At 50.3% G+C, this 23139-nt stretch overlaps 1 protein-coding gene across 11 annotated transcripts in view; it reads left to right on the plus strand.

Moving 5' to 3' along the window:
- Positions 1 to 23139, plus strand: part of LOC111843126 (forkhead box protein P2) — a 117273-nt gene that overhangs the window by 56718 nt on the left and 37416 nt on the right. For all 11 annotated transcript variants that reach the window (XM_072710098.1, XM_072710091.1, XM_072710090.1 and 8 more), the window contains one exon: positions 16241 to 16330. In XM_072710098.1, the coding sequence (XP_072566199.1) occupies positions 16241 to 16330 (90 nt within the window). The remainder of the gene's footprint in view (positions 1 to 16240; positions 16331 to 23139) is intronic.

A 23139-nucleotide genomic window follows, 5' to 3' on the forward strand; every position in this document is an offset into this window, starting at 1 on the left:
TGATGGTTAGGTTTGTGTGTGTTTATGTGGAGACGTGCCAGTCCCCACTGGCCACTCCAACATGACGTCGTTTGACGGGCAGCAGAGGGAGGGCTGGATGATGAAATGAGCTTTGGGTGCTGTCACTCGTTAGGGCGCAGACGCGTGAGCGCGTCACGCCAGCACAGCCCGCAGCTGTAATTAAACGCCAGCAGCCGGGGGTGTCTTCCTGCATGGCGGGTATCCTGATTGGCACACGCTCCGGAGCCACGATCCCTGCACATCCGGCCATGTGGAGCCCTTAAATGTCACGTCTTCCATCTCGTATACAATGTATCATTTTTATACTGTGAATATATTTTTTATTTTAACAGTTGGCTTTTATTTTATTAGAGATTTTAAAAATGTGTTTTAATTGAAGCATTTAAAATGATTCACAAATTGAGGGGAGCTGGTCAGTCGTTATTGCCACATTATTATTATTAATATTAGTAGTAGTATTTTATTATTTCTGTGATATTCTCATATTTTTCATGCATCATAAAAGAACTGTACTGAAACTGCTCTGATATTTGTTGCAGTCATATTTATTTGATGTTCTTCAGCTCTTCTTGCTGGAAACATGGTGCTTCCTGTGTTAGCTTAGCATTCGCTGTGCCCACGGGCCGCCCACTAAACAGTAAGGTTGGAGTACGTGGGCAAGGCAGCCACGATTGGGGGTCACTCTAATCTCAGCCGCCGTGCCGACTGAGTGGACTCAGTTATTATGGGATTATTATGGATTCTTATCCAGATCAGGATTAATCGGTTGGCTGAGATTTTTAAAAGCAGGTTGCATTACAATTGCCTCCCCCCCCCTCTATTGTGTGAAATTTCTGTGCTGCCCATTGCCAGCCAGCTACTGGTGCTGTTCCAAGTTAGGCTCAGGAATGGGGGGGGGGGGTTTTACATGTGACAGGAGCATGTTCTGCAAATGAGGTTGAATGGTTGGTACATCACACTGTCACGCTCTTTCGTATTGGCTTTTATTTATCACCGCGTGCGTTCCGTCTCTCTTCTTGCATGTGTTATCTCCCGGCCCGTTTGTTTGGGGGTGTCGGGGGGGTGGAGGGGGCTTTCCTCGTTCCACCGCGTCTCGTTACCTAGGCGAGTCACCGGGAACTATAAAAGTGACTGCAATTAACCCGACGCCGTTGCCACGGGAGATCCCGCAATGAGCGACGTGGGGGCAGGCGCCGATCCACACCCGGGGGGGGGCGGGCTTCCAGGGGCAGCTACCTGCGAATGAAGTGGCTCGCCCCGTCTACCGAGGCCCGGCGCCATGCCGGCAGTTGCGTCTGGAATTTAGATGTTTCACTCGCGTGTTTAATATTCAGAGCCGGTCTCGTGAAACTCCAGTTACGGCTGAGCGTGAGTCCGGAAAGTACCAGGGACGCCATTTTTTTGTTTTTGTTGATGTCGCCATGGGAACGATTAGCGTTGGTAGTGAGAGATCGCAACAGTAGGGCGGATGTGGTCTGGAACCAGGAGGTGTGACATGGGGGGGGGTCTTGCGACATACAATTTTATTTACACATGGAGGGATGGTCCAGCACTTGTAATCAAGACAACTATAATAAAGCCAACTGTTCAATCAAGCCAGCCACAGAGCAGCCCAGCAGTAATCAGGCTTGTTTGTTGGCTATTATTATGATGATATTATTATTATTATTATTATTATTGTAGTAGTAGTAGCCGTGATCGAATGATTAAGTGTCATTTATTTGTTTATTTCAGTGTTTTTTTGCTTTTAAGGTGCAGTCAGGACTGTGTCTCCGGTTGGCACGAGCATTGCTCGCAGCCCGCAACGTTTATTCTATTTGTCAGGTGTTTAGGAGGCCGCTGGGAGATTTAATTAGCGTCAGTCAGCAAGATGCATCGCTCAGGCCGCGCGGCTATAAGCCGCACTCCCGCATCCTAGCCGCCCGCGTCCTTGTGCCCTCGCCGTGCGTGTGGCGTGGAGTGGGGGGTGAAACGTAGAGTCCAGCCGTTGTTCCTAGAGAGTTGAGGACATCGGGCCCATGTCACACCTCGCCTCCCACCCAGACTGGCACACACACCTTCCTGATGTCCCCTCACCGCAGAGCTGTAATTGCCAAGGCCTCCCGCTGTCCGGACAGAAGAATGAGCCGCCCTCCATTAGACGCGTGCACACAAAGACCCTCGTTACCGGGCTCTTGTTGGCCAGTGAGGTTCCGGGGCCCGTAAATACGGCCAGGAGGCACTTTACCGTTTAATTCAATCTGAAATACGAGTTTCCTCAGTTCTCTTATTGCTGTGGAATGACCTGCTTGCCGAAAGCATCCGCGTCCGTTTTGTCGTCTGTCTTTAATTAAGTCACTGCATGAGTCTCACTTGGAACGTCTTTGTTACCCCAGTGATGGTGCAAGGTGCACTGCTGACACGTGGACTCCATGACACTGAGGGCGTGTCACATGCGCGACAATGACGCTCCTGCCTGTCCCCCCCCCCCCCAAACAGGTGGCCTTGCCCTCTTATCTTCCTCCATCTGACCCCCCTCCCCTTACCTCGCCGTGCCCCTCCACATCGAGCCGCGTTACATGTTTACTGGCAAGCTACCGGTCACCCTCATCTCACCCCCCTGATCTCAGGAGATTGAGCAAAATGTCAAGGCATGGCTGGGAAGGTGTTGGGGGGGGGGGGGGATGAAATCTGCTGGAAACAAACACTTAGATGCATTTCATGCCTGAGCTGCCTAACATTGTCGGGAGGGGTGGACAGGTGCACCCTGGGAACACTGTGATGCAGGTGCAAACAACCCCCCCCCCCACCTATCTGGCCCCCATGTTGTATAATGTTCAGCTGCAGGAGAATCCTAAGATTAAGTGGTAGAGGCAATCAGCTTCCTCCCCCCACAACTCCCACTCACACACGTGGCAGGTGAGCTGTAATCCATCTGCAGCTTCTCACATTCTCTGCTTATAATCAACTTTGCTTGCTTCAGGCCCAGTGATTGAGATGAGGGGGTGCACTTCCTCTGTTTACCCGTCGCCGTAAGTCCAGCCATCCCACCAGGCAAGATTATGGTAAAGCAGACATTTAAAGGCTGCTGCTGTGGGTAACAGAATATCACTCTGATACTCACCTGGTCCAGTGTTAATCTGCACTGGGGCTCTAACAATGTGGCCTGAAGGATATAAAATCAGGCGCAATTTCAAATTCAGAGCCTGATTTTTCTTCTTCTTCAATTTACACACTGCAAATCTATGATTCTAAACCCACAGAATTAAAAATATGAAATTCTGAGTCTGTACACTTTGAAATCTGAAATTCAGAATCTGGAGATTTTGTAAAGAATCGAGAACCTGTAAATGTACAATACACAAGGATATAATTTAGAATTTGGAATTAAGAACAATAAAATTCTGTACAATGCAGAAGGTGGAGTTTTGTAGAATTTGGAGTTCAGAAGCGGAGCATTTCGATTTTGAAATTCAGTACCAGAGAATTTTGTAGAATGTGTTTTAAAATTCTGAACATCTGATTGGTGTCTCCCAGCAAAATAAGGGAATACAGAGGTGTGTAATCAGGGGTGAGTGCATCCCGCGGAATGGAAGCCACGTCAGATGTTTTAGCAGTTGTCACGCTGCCGACCTCTTGGTGCCCTTTCGTGCGTGCGGCGCGGGCCGGGCTCCTCACACCTCACCTTGTCGCCGCTTTGTTCCTTGCACGGCTGTGTTGTGGCATCTCGCGATTCGGTCATCGCTCCTGGCAACACCTGCACCACATCAGAGGGTCCGTCTTCCTGCCTGCCCCCCCCCCACCCCGCCCCCCCTCCTCCTTCCCGACAGGTAGGCCACGAGGCCCAACTCAGCTGTGACTACACTACAGCCCTCCTTTTTTTTTTTCCCTTCTTTTGCCGGCCGTCTCGGAAATCCCGTGCGCTGTGTACGCCGGCGCCGGCTCTCCTCCTAAGCTGACAACTGAGAGGCAGGATTTTCCGGAAGGCGGCTTTGGAGTGCTGTTGAATTTAACAAGCATGTCTAGTCGTTGTGTTTTTTCCCTGCCTAACCCGTGAATAATAGTAACGCAGCAGCAAGTGAAACAGGCTCCGTTTGCCATCCTGTGTGTCCTCTTGTTTATTTTTTATACAGCTTAAAAGGGTGGATCCTAAAATTAGGCGTGGGGGGGAAATAACATGTCACACGGCCGTGATTCTCTTAAGCGATCGGCTAATTTCCAAAGATGCCTGACGGTTAGCCTGCCGCTGCTGGTCACAAAGTCGAATCTCGGTGCTGCGTAAGTCAACAGGGAATAAAATCCGCAACGTTCCGCAGCTCACAGCTACGCTTATGCCGTGTAACGGCATCACTTTGCCGAGCTCTGCTAAGGTACGTGGGAATGCCGAGGGGTTTTTTTTACCTTGGGTGGTGCAGCGAAGGTTAGCATGTCACCTGCGGTCAGTCTCTGGGAGCAGCCCGTTGTCTCGTATCGTTTTTGAGCCAAAGGCGGTTATTTAGAATTGGCCATACAGTTAGACCCTTATTCATCATTTTTACAGTAGCCTGAGTAGCAGTAGAAATAGGAGCATGTGTATGTATTGAAAATGGTGTACCCATAATCCTCGGCGGCGTGCCGCCCGGGTCCTCATCAGTGTCAAGTGGACAGAACGTTTGACTCACGCCCCGAATGGTGGTCGCTTAAGACGGCAGAGCTAATGGCTGCAGTGTGTGCGGCGTGTAATTTGTGGCTCTAACAGGAGTAATTATTTTATCAGATGGATTGGAACCCATAAAGGTACTTGTCTATAAAGCCATAACCCCAGCACCACTCTCTAACCCCCCTCCCCCGGCCGCTGTCTGCCCTCTCTCAACCTCCACCCCCCATGTACACATGCGTGTGCCCCCCGCGGTTCTCAAGGGGTGGCCTTTGTCAGTTTGATTATGATGTGACCCCCTGATAAAATTCCTGACAGTAAGCTGCATTTCATTTAAGGAGTGATTGATTACTGCAACGCAAATGCAGGCCAGCGTGTAAATTTCACCTTATATGCTCTATATGACATTTCCTACCTGCTGGGCATGGATATGTGTGAAGGATTGAATTATTTTTAATGTATCTTTAGAAGTTATGTATCACACGTATGCATTGAATTATATATGTGCATGCACAGGCATGTATGCATAGGATCATACAAACACACGTGTGCAGGGTCACGCCATTCGCCGCAGCTGTCAGCGAGCCACTGGCTTCTCACACTCCCTTGACCGCGTGGCATTTGGTGGACTTAATAAGCCGCCCGCTGACTTGTAAAGCGCCTTGCGGTCGCCTGTTTGTTTTAGATGGGACTGCTGGTCCGGCTCCGGAGACAATTACCCGCACCCGGCTGAGCGGAGGGGGTCGGCGTTTTTCGGGGGAGGGCCCCGCGTCCTTGCTCAACATGGCCAAATTGTATAAAATCTTCCATGGCCAGATGCTCACCCGTTGACGTCCCTCTCTCGGCCCCCCGCCCAGATTCCCCGTCCCACCCGTCAGGGCAGAGTGACGAGGATTTATATGTTTACGTTTTGTTTGCCTGTTCGTTATTTGAGACGGATCCGCTAATCGCAAAGCTGGCGCTAAGCCGCGTTCCTATAGCTACGCTTTGGTGGAAAGGAGCTTCCCGTGTCGCCGTGGAGTTGGACGGGTGACTGAAAGCAAAGAGATTTAAAAACGGCTAAAAGCACAATCCTGGAGCAGTTATTCAACCACCCTGCGTTTCCCTAATACCGTGTTTCTCTGTCTTCCGTGCCAAAGCGAGCCTTCACGGGGAAACCTCGGTGCGCTCAGATCTCCCGGCTCGCGACGCCTTCGCCCCACCGGTTGTCGATCGATTGCGCTGCAAGATTAGAGGGGGATAGGTTGTGGACCGGTGACTATCGCGGTGGGAAACCGCTAATCTCTCCATCTATACAGGTCTTCTTCTGTCCTGATGATCCTGATCAGCGGATTAAACGGAAACACTGAGCTTCGCGGGGGAGACTCTTCCCTCATCCTTCTTCCTGGGAGGGGGGGGGGAGGGGGGGTCACGCTATTTTATTTCCTGGGTGTAATTATGGAATGTGAACGAAATGGAATGTGCAGTAAAAACATGCATTTGAGATGCAATTCTCGGCAATACATGTAATGAAAGAGGAGTGCTGCAATACTGTTTGAAGCCCGCCGTTTCCAAGCAGTGATTTGTCCTTTTCTTCTCCTTTTTCACTCGCCCTGGTGAGGAGGCTTCCTGACAGCTTTCCACATGAATACCAAATCCGCACCAAAACAGGTCCATTACGGTCCGGCATACGGGCACCAAGCTCTCCTCCCGCTGCTTCTCAGCCGCTGAATATTTAAGGGAGGGGGGGGCGCACGGCCACTAGCAGCTTCTGTGGGCTTTAGCGAGCCCAGTAAATAAGCTGGTTTCACCGCTAAATACACGAAGGGCTTTTTGAAGGCTAGATGTCACTTAACGTGCTGCAGCCTCTGATGAGGACTCTGACATCTTCCGCCGCGCTCAGGCCGGCCTCAGATTGGACCCGAGACTCCCGTCCCGTTTTCCGGCGCTGTCATCCCGAGGCGGACGTCTTCATCGCCTGTCTCGAGGCGGCTCCGCGCGGCCCAGCATGGGCTGGGGAAGGGAGGCCCACCAGACCTACCAGCCGCACCGTGAAACCTCCAGCCGTGAGTGCAGGGCGTGGGCAGGCTTGGGAGCGTGTGAGGGGGTGCATTAATTACTATCCCTTAGGTGTCCTGGTGTGTCAGCGTCTCTTATAATCCAGGCATTGGCCTTCAGAGTGGGAAGACCAGTGTTACTCACTAAGAAAGAGTATGTCACCTCTGATTAGATTGAGCCAGGAGGATTGGGCCACATTTGGCTTTCCTGTGTGTGTCTTTAAATGTCCAAGTAAATGTAATGAGTTATTTTAACCCCCCCCCCCCCCAATAAGGAAAAAGGCGATTGTGGTCTTACAATGTTTGTATCACCCTTACTGTTTGCGTTCCGGAGTTTCGCCATCCTGGATCTGAGATAACGTTGCTCTGTAAATGATCCAAGAGTTATCAAATATTTGATATATCCAGCCTCTTTCTGTAATGAGATGCTGTGAGAATGAAATGCTGAAATGAAATGGTAAAAAAAAAAGGGAATTGGGGGAATGTATTGCATTTATTTATTTATTTTTAAAGCAAACATACAAATAAAGGATTATTGAGATTATTTCTCAGTACTGCTGTCTTGAGAAGAGGGACATGGGCCTTTTTGGTTTTGACGTCCTCAGGTGTTAATAATTTGATTCAGGAACTGCCCTCCTCCTGCTTTACTTTTGACCAAAATAATGCTCTTAATTTTCATTTTGATTCCTTTTCCTTTTTCGTTGTTTGTTTTCCTCTTTGCCATTACCCTGTAAGGCAGTGAAGTTGACCAGTTTACCAATAATCATATATTTAATTAAATGACTGTTACATTAAACCGGAAAAGGTTCCTTCTCCTATGTTCTTCACACAGAGAATTCCAACCTTGGTTCCACGCAGTGCGGTAAATAGGATCCATTGTGCTGCCAGGATGAGTCCTAATGGCACGGAGTTTACAGAGTAGGGCTGTGAAAATTGTAGCCCCCATATTTAGGTGTTATTTAGGTGTCAAACCCCAGGGTAATGTGGGTTCTTCTGGGGGACCGTGCTGCTCCTACAGCAGCTACAGCAGGAAGAAACTGGAAAAAACATCACCTGCTCCGACAGGCCGAGTGCAGCCACCGAGCCACACAGCCATAAATTTTCTCGTTAGACGAAATTACCGCCACTAACTTGCGAGGCTCCAGCATGAAATTGAGAAATGGGCCCTCGCCTGGAATTAGCATTCTTGATTTGCTGCGATATGCGGGCTAAGGCTGTGCCTCGGTCACTGCTCCGGAGTCGCACGTCGCTGAGCGCGATGCGGATAAATCCTGCATGCGTTTCCGTTCATGCGCTTTTTTTCCGCCCGTTTCCTTTGAAGCGCCTTTGTCAGGCCCTCGGCCCGTCTCGTTCCGCACCTGAGCTGCGCACGGCCCCCCCGCTAATCAAAAAGGCGGGCGGCCGGCGAGGCCGCGTCGCAGTCCGCTGCCTCGGGAAGCTGCCTCTCGCCGGCGGTTAAATCGCAGGGAAGAGCATTGATTGATAGATGCGGCATGCGGGGGAACGGGAAGATAAGTGTACCTCCCGCAGCTTACTAAAAGGTCAGGTGCGCGGCGTAATTGGAATGTTCACCGGACGACTCCGAGATAAAATGGATCGTGGATGGCGCCAGGCCGAGGGGTGCGCGGAACGCCGCGAGGCCGCGGCCGAGATGCATTGCCTCGACCGGTGCAGCGGTGCCACCCATTAAGTCACTTTCGAGTAACCGGGAGGTCGGCCGGAAAGATGCGGGAACACAGCTGGCGGGACGGAACCTCTCTGAAAATGGAGGCTAGACTCCGAGGTGGAGGCAGGAACTTGCCGTTGTTGATTTTCTATATTACGTTTCTGTTTGGTGGCCACACAAACAGTATGAAGCCTGTTTTATTGTACGTTGAGGTCCCCCCTTTATGTTCCACATTTGTGGTCCCGCGGCAATAATTTTAGGGGCACCGGAGTCATGTTTGTGTGTCTCCTTTTTTTTATACAGTTATTGCTTCCTGAGAAACGCATCTCTGATGAAACTGTGACGTCGCTCTTGCCAGCGACCGGCTGCCACCGCGTGCCCATGTACCGCCGGCTCCCGCTCTAAACTCTGAACGTGCGCCACCTGCCCGCCCGCCTGCGGGTAGATGGACACAAAGGGAAAATTACCGGAACCTTCTGCCGCCTGGCAAAAATAAATAAATAAAGAGGGGGTGGTGTGGTTTTCCATGCGGATGCCTGTGAGGTAATTAAAGTTCAGTGTAATCTGTAATTCCCAAAGCTGGGAGCGGCATTCTATTGACCCCTTTAGTAACCGTATCTCTCTGCTGCCACTCCCGCACCTCGGAGAGACAGACAGACGGGCAGGCAGGCAGCACTGAGTGTGCGCGGGCATTGGGCGCGTGTGGCGCGGGGAGCAAGCAAGCGGTAGCTGTGATGACTGGGTCTGTGGCTGACCATCGTGGGGCAGACGGACGCGGAAGACAGCCCAGCTCTGCGGCGGGGGGGGGGGGCGTGTTTGCTGAATTATTTATCTGCCCCCGGATGCTTTCATCTGGACGCACGCATTGGCCACTCACTGATTACCGCACCTGAAAACCCAGCCGCGGCGATTCTGGTCCAGCACGGCGAGCGGGAGCAAGGGGACGAGGAGCAAGTTCCCCCTGGGATCTCCTCTGAACTCCTCACAAGTCTGCTGCTTTGGCCATAACAAGGCTGCAAGTCGCCGTGCAAGCACGCTCATACCCATAATGCCACAGTGCTGATTATTTCCTCGCACTGGCGCTTCTCTGGCCTCTGGTTTTTCTGTACCCGTCCAGATCCAGGTGTTCCTGCGGTTCTCTCACCCATTGATGCCATTCCCCGCCTTTCCCTCTTTGTTTTGAGAGCTTCTCGGTTCCCGGGCTCCACGTGGAGGTTCCCCCTTGCCTCCGGCTATGGTCTTTGGTCTCATACTCTCCTAATGAGTGCTTGTCAACAAAGGCGGGCACGACCGGCGTACAGTGAACAACAACTTCATCCGACAGCTGCCCAGTTTGGCATGTTGTGGATTAGCGGGCTCAAACGCACCGCAGACTCAACATAAGCCGGAACGCTGCCCCTTGCCAGAGTGTCACGTTAATTTGGCTTGTTTTTCTGTCCTTTGTCACAGATATACAGTCTCAGAGAGAAATTTAGAATTAAAGACATTTTATGTGCTTGTAAGAGCACGGCTCACAAAGCACGTCTGTGCAGAGATGTAAATATCTCCAGAGAAACGTGTAAAAAGCATGTTTATGAAATGCGATGGGTGCAGGATTAATAGATTTTTTTTAATGTTGTGTGATCAGGAGCGCAGGAGGGGCAGGGGCACGCTGGCATATTCGGGGGATCCAGCAACCTCACAGGAGCCCTAGAATACATAAGATTGGGTGGCAAGTCAAGTTGTGGTTTCGTGCACATTTCGTGCCCCCAGAATTCTTAGCTACGCCCCCGTTTGTGATGGTGCATGGACTGAATCGGAAGTAGCGCCTGCTAGCTGGGCACACTGATGCATGCAGGCAGGAATCCAAGGCGGAAAAGCAACATGCTTCAGGTCGTCTGTGAGCTAAGACGGAAAGACTGACTTTCAGAGCCAGAGTGATTCAGTGAGATTTTAGCTAGATTTAGACCAAAAAGACTGAACCCTCCTTGCTGAGTCCCCCCCCCCCCCCCGAATCACCCCGCGTAGACCCAGTGATACCTGACAGTTGAAAGTGGGGATGAGGTGAATTTCATCACAGGGAATGCGGGGCACAGGTTATGGACTCACGGCCCTACAAGATCTGTGACCGTCTGGCTCCGAAACGGTGTACAATGCAAACGCTGTAATGTTTTATTGTGACTTATCGCTCCGTGCTTCTCTTTTCCTGTTTTCTTGCTGCCTATCTTGCTTCATGCTTAGTGAGCTAACACAAAGACCCTCTTATACTGAAATGGGGGGGGGGGGGGACCGTTTTCCCTACAGCTTTGGTGAAGGTCGAGGCGGCATCGGACGGCGGTAAGGGCCCCTTTTCCGTCTCTGTTTCTGCCGCCCATGGCCCTCCTCGTGGGGCCCGGCACCGTGCCGATTTGCACCCTCTTAGTGGCGAGCTAAACAGCCTCCGTGTTGTTCTCCCCCACACTGGAAGAGCACACCGGTTACACAATACGCCCCAGCTGCCTTCCCTCCTGCACCGCTGCACATTCCTGGGATATAAATGACTGAATTCATCACCAATTCATCAGGGAGGTCGGGCTATGCTGTTCTGTTTACAGTGTCGGAAAGTTAATATAAATTTTCATCAGAAGGGGAAGTTTACACATATGATTCTATTTGTCCTTCATTATTAGCACCTGAGTCTGGGCTGGCAGACGTAATTGTCTACAGGAACAGGCCAAACAGATGCAAGGCAAAGGCAAATAAGCAGACCAAAAATAATTTTATGGTTGTCTGTTACAATCCCCTCGCTGGGATTCTTAATCTAGAAAATCAATAAACAATGCGAGCCGGTCGGATCTGCAGCGCCGGGTCGCGCCACCAGACGGCGGGGGCCCACAGAAGCCCATTGTTCCTCCCGGCTGCCCCCACCCCCGGCATGGATCCTCGGCGGGGCCCGGCCGTGCCGTGGGCCCTGTTGATTTATCGAGTTATAAATAAAGATGCTCATCGCTCCGCCTACTTTCTTATTTTTATTTATTGTTCTCCAGGAGGCTTAAGAGGTTCTGGCGGTGAAGCCTCAGGTCTCTGCTGCCCCCCCGGCCCGGCCCGATAAAGGCCGTGATTTTCCACTGCGGAGTTCTCCTCCGCCGTTTCCGTTTGGGCCGACCGCTGTGATTCTTGGCCCGGCTGTGGTTAATTGTTTTCTTAAGGTATTTCGAGAAATGTTTCATTTAATTTTATTTTTTTGGTGATGAATCGGCCTGGACAACTCTTTCAGGAAGTATGTAGTCTGCCTTCCCGAAAGCTATAGCTTTATATTATTGTGTTAAGGTTTGTGATAACCTGTGCTGTGTTATTACTGGCACAGAAGTATGTCCCCGATTTAAGCAGAGAGGCGTTTCTCGCTCCTGCCCACCTGTTGGGTTCAAAACATCCAAAACCACCTAAAACCACCGAAAGCCACGGATCCTGACTGTCATGGGCTGGTTGTTGGGCAGCTTGAAATGTTTAGGCCTTGATCCTGTGTTTTAATGCGTGCACAGTCCAGTGGCCCTGGCAGGGTTACCGACCAGCCGGTGCCCAGGTGGGGGGTGGTGGGGGGGGGTCCATAAGCTGCAGTCTGAGAATTAACCTGAGCTGCCATGTTACTTTATGAATGGGCATAAGCTACAAGTTTCCTGAACAGTAAGCATCAGGAATGCTTTCAAATGTAATAATAAGTGTAATAATATGAAAATTACGAGTATGCTTTATCCTAAACAGCCCCCCCCCACCCCATGAAGTAATTACCCCACATGGAAATGAACACGGTGCATTATGCTCTTAGGCCATGAGAGGTGTCATGGTATTGCCGGGTCCATTAGTGTCTGGTCGGCGTGGCGGCCCGGTTCTGACGTGTAATGTACAGTGATTGTGCTTTAATAGCGTGTTAATAATGCTCTCATTAGGGGAAGCGGGATTAGTGCAGCAGGCCCTCGCCTCCGTAATGAGCCTCAGTGAGACACGTCTCCTCCCACTGAGCCGTGGAACGCGGCCGGGACTCTGTTCTCCTCATCTTGCTGTCACGCGCATGGTGTGTGTTTGCACACAGCTTTCCAAATTCAGACCCATCCCTTTTTTTGGCCGGGGGGGGGGGGACGGACGGTCAAACGCAATTAAGCTGCAAGAGAAGCTGCTCGTTCTTTTTTTTTTTTTTCTCTCTTCTTTTTAGCGGGTTCTCCTTCACTCCCGGACCAGCACTGGAGTTTCGGGGGGGGGGGGGGCGTTCCTGACCCCGCACGGGCCTCGGAAAGTGGTTGTCTGAATAGCTGTTGATGTTCCTGGGGTGGCTGTGGTGGGGGGCTGTGTAAACATTCCTCTTTCTGTCCCGTTTCATGTGCCAGTCGCTGGTATCATATTCCTCCCGACCCCCACTATCTGAAACCAATCGCCGGGCATCCATTGGGGCTGTGTCTGCCCCGGTTCCGAGCCTGGCCTGGTGTTTCCCCTCCTTGATGGATATCAGCATTAGATACTCGTCTGACTGGGCTGGTGATGTCGTATCTTTGGGTTAAACTGACCGACCTCACTGTCCCCGGCCCTGCAGAGAAGTTCTGGAGGAGCCCGTTAGGCGTAAACAGGGTGCCGTTTCGGAATGGCGTCTAATCCGTGCTCTCAGCTCCGGCGTGCCCACCGAGCCACTGCTGTATGCATTGTCCTCCGAGCTCCGCAGCCGTGAAGACCCTTATAGGCTATGTTGCCTGTTCTTTTCTGGGTGTTGCGTCATTTTCTTGTCTCGAACTCTTTAAGAGCCTCTAGACAGCTGTGCCGTGGAAGACTGGAACTTTCCATGCCCCACTGCTGGAGTCTTTAGATGCCTCGCCCAGGGAATGGGTCTTTTTGGGACCGGCAGTGCCGAGGCGGGCGGGCGGCGTTATTCTCCTGGCTCACTGCCCCCGCTGTTCCAGGCGGCCCTAATTACGCCAGGGGAATGTGATTGGTCGTCTCTGGCTCGTAGGGATGTGTGCCTGTATGACTCGCACTGCACGCGCTTGCAATTCTGCAGTCCGACGGCAGCATTAATAGGTGAGGCTGGGAGGACGGGCGTTAACGAGAGCGTCCGTAGTTTATTTTTATCTCTTTGTAGGTTGAAGGGAGTTGTTGAAATTCGTCGTTGTTGAAGTTAGCGCCGTGAAGTGCCCAGCACACAATTAATCCCGAACAGCCAAAGCTTGCCGTACCTCTCAGCCCGACCCCGTTCTCCTGCCGTCCGCCGGTGTTCAAGCGACGGACCTCAATGTCGCCGGGTTCTTCGGGGCGCAGGGGGGGGGGGGGGATGCAATTCGCCATCAGAACTGGCCAGGAGAGCAAATTGCCCTCCTGCCAGCCGCGCCCATTAACGGGGGCGCTCCTGGGTGGCAGCCGTGGCTTCTCCGCAAAATGACGCGCCACGCTTGGGTAGTTTTGAAATTACTTCAATTTACGTCCCCCGTCAGATGTATTAGTGGCATGTTTTGAGTACTCAGGAAATAAATTGAAACGGGGGGGCGAGATTCCGAGTGGCCCGGATTCACTTCCCATTAATGTGCTCTTAATTTCATTCTTTTCCAGAGACATGAATATTTTGACTAAGGTTTAAGAAGCGACACACCAACCCCCCCGCCCACCCCACCCCCCAGCCATTCACCATTCTCAGCTATTTGACCTTGTGACAAACGGAAATCTGGGGCGGCAAAAACCTTCACGCCACCCCCCTCCCCCCCGTACCGGCGCAGAGGCCTGTCGGATCACCCCAGCGTCACACGCTTATAATCCCGCCTGTTGTCGGAAAAGGCCTTTTGAAGCCACTCCGCCTGAACAAAAGAGGAGTAAATGGTAAAGGATGATGGGTTGCAGGCTTCCCCCCCCCCACACACACACACACACACACACACACACACTCTTCCAGTGGCTCCTGAAGTTGTGACCTGGTCCTGAATGCCGCTACCAGATCCTTTCCTGGGGAGACAAATCAATGTTAGGACACAGTGCCACTGCCTGCAGTTTGTTTACTTTGGTTTTTGGTGTCTGTCTGCCGCCGATGAGAGCCAGTCTGCACCGGCCCCCGCTCTGTCTTTTCATAATTGATCAGGGGTTGGTTGCTTTCCCCGAGGGTTAAGACGTGGCAACTTTTTTTTTTTTTTTTTCTGTTTGCTCAGCATCTCAATGTAGTAGTTCAAACATTGTTCACACCAGCTGCCAGTGTAATGTCATATGAGCAACCTGTCAAAGCAACTGTTGTCATGGATACCAGAGAGTTGAGGAAAAAAAAAAACCTTGATTCTTATGGAAAAAGTCTTTCGCTATCTGAAGTGTGTGTGTGTGTGTGTGTTTGCCTCTGTCTCAAAGAAACACCAGTGAAGTTGTTTTTTTTGTGTGCTTGTGTGTCTGTGATTTTGTGGGATAGGGCCAGAGTGCTTGTTTTTTCAGCTGTTCCTGACTGCAGTTGCCCTTATTTACATTAGTTTCCTGAACCCTTAAGAGCCAGAAAGGCGGTTTTCTGGAGTGCTTGATGTACCTGTGATGAGAGGTCTCTCACATCTTTGGATTTTGTGTGTGTGTGTGTGTGTGTGTGTGTGTGTGTGTGTGTGTGTGTGTCATTTTCCCCTTTTTTTTATTTTTTTTATTTGTTCTTCCATCTCCGTTTTCTCCTCCACCCTCATCTGCAGCCCTGTTCCTGATGTGGTATCGATCTTAAATGGCAGTTCTCTCTCCCGTCTAACTGAATCGTCCATTCCATGGTGAGGTGCGTTCCTTAGCCAGATCGCCCGCTCGGACAGGATCGAGCTCCGCAGCAGTATCGTGCTTCCTGACAAAACAAAAACAAGAAAGGCTCTTGGCACATTACTGCCAGAGCAGGACGGGCGGCTCAGCTTTTCTTCTCAAATCGCAGTTCATGTTCTCTTTAACAATATGGCTATACTGTTGACAAACTGGAGTATACCGTGTGTGTAGGCGTCTTTGTTCTGCAGTTATCATAGTGGCCTTATTGTAATTATTTTGGTGGCAGCTGTCTTATTTTCTTTGATAAAAAACTGTTTTCTCATTTTTGACCAGCAGTCACATCGCCACAGAGCACCTGGGATGTTATAGGTGTGGTTCAGCTCTTTCACACATTTGTCTTCCCCTGGGAAAGATACTTAAATTCTCATTCTGAATCCGATTTAATGATCATTTTTTAAATTTAATTATGCCTTATAGTTGCACTTCACACTGTCTGCCTAGTATATATGTATTTATACTATGAATGTGTAAATGGTAATTTAGCAAGCATTTTCAGTATTGTGTTCACCAGATCAGATGCATTTCAGTGGAGCGTTCACTAGATCAGTTGCACTTCAGTAGAGCGTCCAGTAGATAAGATGCATTTCAGTGAAGCATTTACTAGATCAGATACATTTCATTGGAGCGCTCACTAGATCAGATACATTTCATTGGAGCGCTCACTAGATCAGATACATTTCATTGGAGCAGAGGTGGCAATTTCAGGTCCAGAAAGTAAAAATCCAGACCATGATTTACTTTCAACCAACCAGTTGAGCATAAAGAGTCACAGTCACAGAGTACTCAACTGGTTGTTTGAAACAAAATCTTGGTCTGAATTTGTATTTTCTGGACCTGAAATTTCCACCTCTGCAATGGAGCATCCACTAGATCAGATGCATCTCAGTGGAGCATCCACTAGATCAGATTTCTGTGGACTTTTTGACTTTTCACGGAAGCAGTGTTATGTATAAATCAGTTGTTGTGTGAGTGGTGTGAAGTGGAGTATTGCTCTGCACAGCATATGCTCTTTGGGAGGAGAGTGTCGCTCGTAGGGATCCCTTGCCAGGGAATCAGCTCCCACTCGGGTTTCAGGTTTCCAGCATGGGCGTGCTTGCTGCTGCGGACATCGGCTAACTCCTCCGCCATCTCTCTCCTTCGCAGGCGCTCCAAGCAGCCAGGCATCTGCTTCTCCAGCAGCAGAGTGGCAGCCTGAAGTCCCCAAAGAGCAACGACAAGCAGCGCCCCCTGCAGGTGAGGGCACCCTGGCTCGTCTCTTAGGCCCTTGCATCATTCACGGCCCCCTCTCAGTGACACACTGGGTGTGGTCTGGCTGCCTGGGGTCTTCCGGCAGAAACCCACATCTTCAATTTTGCCTGAGTGATCCTTGTGCCCCTGAAATTCGACCTGGTGAAAGGAATGCCGTCTTCACTATCTGTGCATGTGGTGGTCAGCTTTTCTCCAGCTGGGCAGCCTGGCTTCTGCCAAGTGCCCGGTGGGGTGGCCTAATCGTGCCTCATGGTCCTCTTTAGCACGGTTGCCAACTTTGGTCAGCTGGCAGGCAAGAGATTTTAAATTCGAGACCAGTTTGCACACACATTTATATGTATGTAATACTTTTATTACCTTGTAAGTAGTCTGTAGGGTTTGCAAACTTTCAGAGAGTTAAGGGACAAAAGAACTTGTTTAAAAGCATTTTTCTGACTCTTGAGAGTTAAGTCATTTTGGATTAAGCTAAAGGTCAGGATTCCTGCTAAAAGGTCAGGATTCCTGCAAGAGCTACCCATGATTTGGAGAATATTGCACTTAATTCCTAAAAATTACACAGAAACAGATATAAGCCTTAAGTGGTCATTGCACCGTTAACCACAGTTTCACCAGGATTGCCGTACACGGGTACATTACACATTCGCCATTCTTTTCAAAATTTGCGGTCTTTCGTGATTTCCTGTATTATTTTGAGGGCACGGTTTTCACTATTGCAAACAGAAGTATTCTTTGTCATAATAGTGAGCATTATGGGTAAATTGCTTGTATTTAGGTAAAATCGCTGCTGGCGTGTTTAGTTCCCCACCCCTTTGGTGGGTGCCGATGTTGCTGTTCGTTAAGGGGCCTGGGTGAACCTCCCCAGGAATTCTGTTTGTTTGACTTGGGGAAGACACCGCGTGCCAGAGTGTGGCTCCGCTTCCGTCAGGCTCCACAAGGATGTGTATTGTCTGGGAGTCGGTATTTTTTGGCATAAGGCTGGCTCACTGGATATCGCACAGTGCCAAACCTTTAACATAATGATCTGAAAAGTTCTGAGAAACCAGAGACGCCATAATTAGTCAAATATGTTTTCTTTTCTCTCTCTCTCTCTCTTTTTTTTTTTGCGAGTGATCTTTTAATTGTGTAAATACAAAAGAATAGGTAATTGAAAGACATGTCCATGACAGAATGATCTATTGTGGCGGGCTAATTTTACCCTGAATGTCACTTTAACTTCTTGCGCTGCTATCCCCCTGCACAATGGCGTCTTTATTTGGTTGTCAGAGGTGTGGATAAGGTCATAGTCACACTGTTTTTAATATATTCTTTTCATGACCCTTTTAAACAGCTGATTTTACCACCAAATAAGACGAAATATTTTATTCTCCCCACCCTTTTTATTAAGGTGACGACAGCAGTGTGCCGCTTCAAATTATGTCAGTAATTAACATATTTTCCACTTTTATTTTTAGGTTTAAATTGCGGCGCGAGTGCGAGTTCTCTTCAGCTAATAAGTGCTATCAAGGAACAGTGGGTTACCTCATTATGACTTTGTGCATTTAATTAAAGAAGAGAAAATTGGAGTTAACCTCATAGTTAATGTTTTCGCAGAGCACTACAATGCCGACACCTCCATCAGAAGTCACACCCCCAGGTTCCTAATTACGGGCCAGCGAGGGAGGGAGGTTATCGAGGCTAACGGCGGCTTTCCGTGAAGCCGCACCTCAGCTAGGCCTGCCTCGAGTAGCGGCCCGGATATCTGCTAGCGGCGACCCATTAGCATGGCGTAGCGGGTTCAGAGGCTGCCCCCACACCGGCCAGTCCATGCAGAGCTGGGGCCCCATTGCTAATGGCGTTCCGAAATGTGTGTGTCGTCAACGGAATTAGCCTCTTTATCAGTTATTCGTACTTCGGCAATGACCGGGTAAATATTTTAGCGACTCCATTTTAGCTTTAAATCATCAGTCGTTTGAACTTCTACCAGGTGAATATTATAGGTATTCCGTTTTACCTTTGAACGATTTTTCGTTTCTACTACAAACGGATACATGTTATAGCTACTCAGTTTTAGCTTTGAATGATTTTTACATTTTAACATTTAAAAGTTAATATACTCTTTGCATTCTTAAAAGTATCCTTTAAAAAATGAAAGAAGAAAGAATCAAGGCCAATAGGAGTGTGTCTCACCCAGTGCGGCTGCCATTCTTAACTCAGAAGGCGATTTATTTGATTTGATTTTTGTTCAAGCGCCTTGTTTAAAACTGCTTCCAGCTGCTCGGAGGCGGGCGGTATCCTGCACGAGGGGGGGGACGCGTGAATCCACGTGCCATTCTCCCAGCATGCTAAGCTGCGGGGCGAGACTGGCGTCGATATGAGCGGATATGTATGCGGCGCGCACGTTGGCGTTCTTGGAGAACCGCCGGACCGTGACCGACCCTCTTGGTTCTAATAACACGAAAGGACGGTAAATATTGAATATTTACATTTACATAGTCTGTGCTATCCTCATGTTACCAATATGAATCAATTTGAAGCCAGTGGCTGGCAGCCGCTATCCGATAATCCCTTCACCCAGCCTGTCTTTTATGAAGATCTTCTGCCCTCGGCACCCCCCGCGTGCGTTTAAATTTGCCCGGACTTCTCAGCGAATGCCGGCCTCACAATGTTGGGCGTGGCTGTATTTTTATGTTTTATTTTCAGGTCCCGACACGTGGCCACTTTTCATTTCCTCTTCCGTTTGCGGAGGACGGCCCCCCAGCGTCGGCGCTGAACCTTCCCACCACGTCGCAAACAGCCTGCCTGATAGAGCCGCCCTCTTTCTCGATAGACTCCACGCTTCCTCCATATTTACACCACAAGACTTTTGTTTATCCAGCATCGTTTGGAATAATATTCTTCGCAAGTCATCACAACCAGCAAAAGCAATGCAGGCCCCCCCAGTTCGTTAAGCGTGCCCCACAGTACCTCCAGGGGAGCAAACCCGCAAAGTAGCATTGGTTTTACTGGATGTAGGGTGGGGGGGGGGGTGGCAGTGTGCCTGTTCTCTTTGTTTATTGAACAAGGGGAAAGGGAAATTATCCGTAGACAATGTCATAAATTACTCACAAGTATGAGCATTTAAATGCTACAGTTAGCCGCCTTAATTACGCGTCGCATTAGCATCCGGATGCTTCCACGTCGCTAATTCCATCCGGCGGCATCGGAGCACGCGAGCGAGCTGTTTTCCGCATTTGCGTAATTTGACAGGTCTATTATTACCCAATAAGCCTGTGGGAGCACTCAATAAACACCTATTTCTGCCGGTAAATCCTCCCTCTGTCGCACGGCCCTGGCACAGATCCCCGCGGCGCCCGAGCACCTCCGTCGCCCGCCGCTCCCTCACTGTCGCAATATCTGCCACACGCCGCACATTGACATTTGAAACACAAATAAGGAACAGAAAATAAAATCAAAACAACGCGCACCTGGGGAGGGCGAGGTGGCGGTGGGGGGGGGGGGGTGCTAGTTGAAGGGCGCAGGATTTTGGGGGCCTGCGGTGGCAGCTATCCAGCGCCGGTCTCAGGGGAGTTATTGAAAGGCCCGGCCGGCCTGTGCTTATTGTTTGTGGGTTTTGGTGGGGGGGAGGGGGGGGGGGGGCTGTCCTTTGCTGTTGTCGTCTTGTTGTCTCTTTGGTGTTCAGACGCACCTTTAGAGACTGAGAAGCTCTAGCAATCCGTAAGAAATATGAAGCATCCAAAAAGGGAGGGGTCTTTCCTTTTGGAATAACTGTTGTTCCGCTAAGTTCCATTTATATCGTGTAATGTTACTGGCAGTGACATTTTTATTTTCGCTGATGGTCTAATGGGTTTATCTCTACCCCATAATGCCCATTGCTCTGTAGTCTTCTTCCTCCTTCTCTGCACGCACTTAACACACGGTGGGAAAGTGTGTTGAGGGGGCGGGCCTCTTGGTATGCACACTGAGGCACCAAAGCAGGCCGGCGTAGGGGAGTCACACACCTAAACAGCTGAGGTTACTCTGAGACGGGGGGGGGGTTCATTCCCCGAGGCTTACATAGCCCAGAGTGACGGGGGAGGATGCTGGGATTTCATTGAGCTGTGTAAATAGTGATGGTGCTAGCCGATCTGTCCTGGTGTTTCCTCCGTGTCGGGATCAAATGTCCTTCCTGGATGAAATTCATGGGAAAAGATGGAACACAAAATGCAGGCATTTGGAGTGGAGAGCGAGTCTGTCCATGGTGACGCTGTATGCTGCCTTGATCTGACAGCGTCTCCGCCAGCGCGATCAGCGACACCCCCGACACCGTAAAGGTTACGCTCGTCTTGTTTTCAGAATCAGATTGTGTCATGCTGTTCAGCTCTACGCATGGAAGGGTGTTAAACCTCTCCATAAACAGAAGTGCATGCTGGGAATCGGGGTGTATCGCAGATGGGCCTTTTAACCTGAAGCACTGCTCAGCTGCTGTGTCAGGCCGCATTAGCATGCGTACACTAATGCGATCACGCAATTGGTCGGGCCCAGGGATGCAGCTAGATGTTCTGGGCCTCCTGACAAAATGGCACCCCCCAAATCTGCCAGGGTATCCATGCCCCTACTGTGCCACTGGCCAGATCTAAGATGACATCACCTGTGATAACCCGATGTTTACGTGCCGGTGTTTATGACATCTCGATGTTGCTTCGAGTCGATCACGTGTTGTTCCGTTTCCAAAGGGCAAAATGTTTGTAGCTAGTTCCACTTAGAGTCATGTCGCCCGGCATTTGAAGCTGTTCTGTTTTTCTTTCATTTTATATGCCACCTCCAGTCATTTTCTGTCACTTCTATAGCATTTTACGTGGCAAAATAGGTATAAAAGTTTGTTTACCACTGGAAGGGGATGATTCCATCGAATCGTTTTCAGGTTTCCCTTTGATGGCTCCAAATTTACTGGTAGTGCAATTTTTTTTCCCTATAGTATACGGTTACCAAAATTGCGGGGACATGAGGACCTGGCAGGGAAATGGGTCCAGAACGGGGTGGGGGGGGGGGCATGATGCACTGCTTTGATGTTGCAACAGAGCGTTTACCTGAAGAAGCAACGCGTGCAGCTCCCACACACCGGCACGCCTGGCCTGATCGCAGCAGCCACAGTCTTAATTGAATCCTAACTGACAGATCAGATATGTGCAGCCTGGCAGTGTGGGAAATGATGAACTTTAATGCGGCGGGCCGCTCGAAGCCCTCGTAATTTACCGCATGTCATGCGATGACGAGTCTGACCTAATAGACTCCCTATTACCTCCAGAAGCAGAAATCTGGTGGGGGGGGCTCATGTCCCCGGAGCTGGAAAAAGGCATTGCTAGCCGTTTGTGGGGGGCTTAATACCCCCTCACTGTAATATTACCTTCCATCTTCCCCTTCCTGGTCTGTTTTTCATGGTGTTTGATTGTGAGGTAGAAACCCAGGCAGCTTCTTCATTTCCTGTGTGAAATCCAAGTCCCTGGCTTCCCCCCAGTCATGCATGCAGCGTGTCCTGCAAGCACATGCGGTCACCCCACCGCATCGTCCGGGAGGTCGGTAAACGAGGGTTGCAAATGTCCACCATGTCACCGTTAGACTCCCTTACAGGGCATATACACACACACACACACACACACACACACACACACACAACAACCTTAACCCCTACCCAGCCCCAACCTTAACCATAAGTAACCAAACAAAATAGAAGACTTTTTGCATTTTTAGTTTTTTAATTGCATTCACAGATCATTGTGGGGACCTTAAAAATGGTCCCCACAACGTCAAAATAACAGGTTTTTTATTACACTTGGTCATCCACCCACACACATACACACACACACACACGTGCACGCACATTTGGTCCCCACAATGTAATATAAACAGAATACACACACACCCACTACCTCTCCAACGCAGTGACCTAGTGCATGCGTCTCCATCAGGCGTGTCGGGGAATTGACAGTTGCCCCTGGCAGAAAATCGGAGGGGTCTAATGACCCCCCAGCCCCAGGGCCGCGGCAGGGATGTGGTCCTCGCTGATATAGCCGGAGACGCCAGGGTCGGCTTTAATTGGTAAGCAAATTAGCGGTGTCAGATGAAGGAGGCTGCAGGGAGACGGGATGTCCGCACCGATCGGTCCCGGGGGGGTTGGGGGGATGGGGGGCGGGGTGGGGGGGGGCGCTTTGGCTTTGGAGATGAATTTGCAGCCCAATGAAGGAACTCCTTTCTCACTTGGCCAGCAGAGTCAGTCCTCCACACCTTAATTAGCGCTGGAGCGCTCCGCCAAGGACCGGGGGGTAATTACTGCCTCTCCACACTCCTTTTATTTGTCTTTGCAGTGTCGTTTGCTGCAAAACATGAGTGGACGCCGTACTCGCCGCTTCTCCACTGTTTACCAAACAAGTTTAATGCCATGCTCCAGCCCCCGCCCCATAATGAGGGGGTGAAGTCACTGAGAAGGAAGATCTCCTAAATGAGGAAACCTGTGATGAAGCAGTCACTGTACTCCACACGCACGATTTCGGTTTCGGTCCCGAAGAGGATTTTCTCTGCCAGGGGGAAGCCGTGCAATTTTCCCGTGCAGTCGTCTGTTTGGCACCACACATCGCGCACATTCCAGTAGCACCACTGGGCAGTGCTGCCCTCCCTAATGCCAGGACGTCATCGAGACTTCAGGAAGACAAGGCCCAGTTTGAGGGCGTGGCTTGTGAGCCACATGTTTGCTACCCAGATGCCCCTTTGGCGTGCCACCCTGGGAGCCCCCCACCTGGGAGGTGCCGTTCGATCCCTCAGCCGCCTCTCACGGGTGCCGT

The sequence above is a fragment of the Paramormyrops kingsleyae genome, chromosome 3 (assembly GCF_048594095.1).
Source record: "Paramormyrops kingsleyae isolate MSU_618 chromosome 3, PKINGS_0.4, whole genome shotgun sequence".
NCBI lineage: Eukaryota > Metazoa > Chordata > Actinopteri > Osteoglossiformes > Mormyridae > Paramormyrops > Paramormyrops kingsleyae.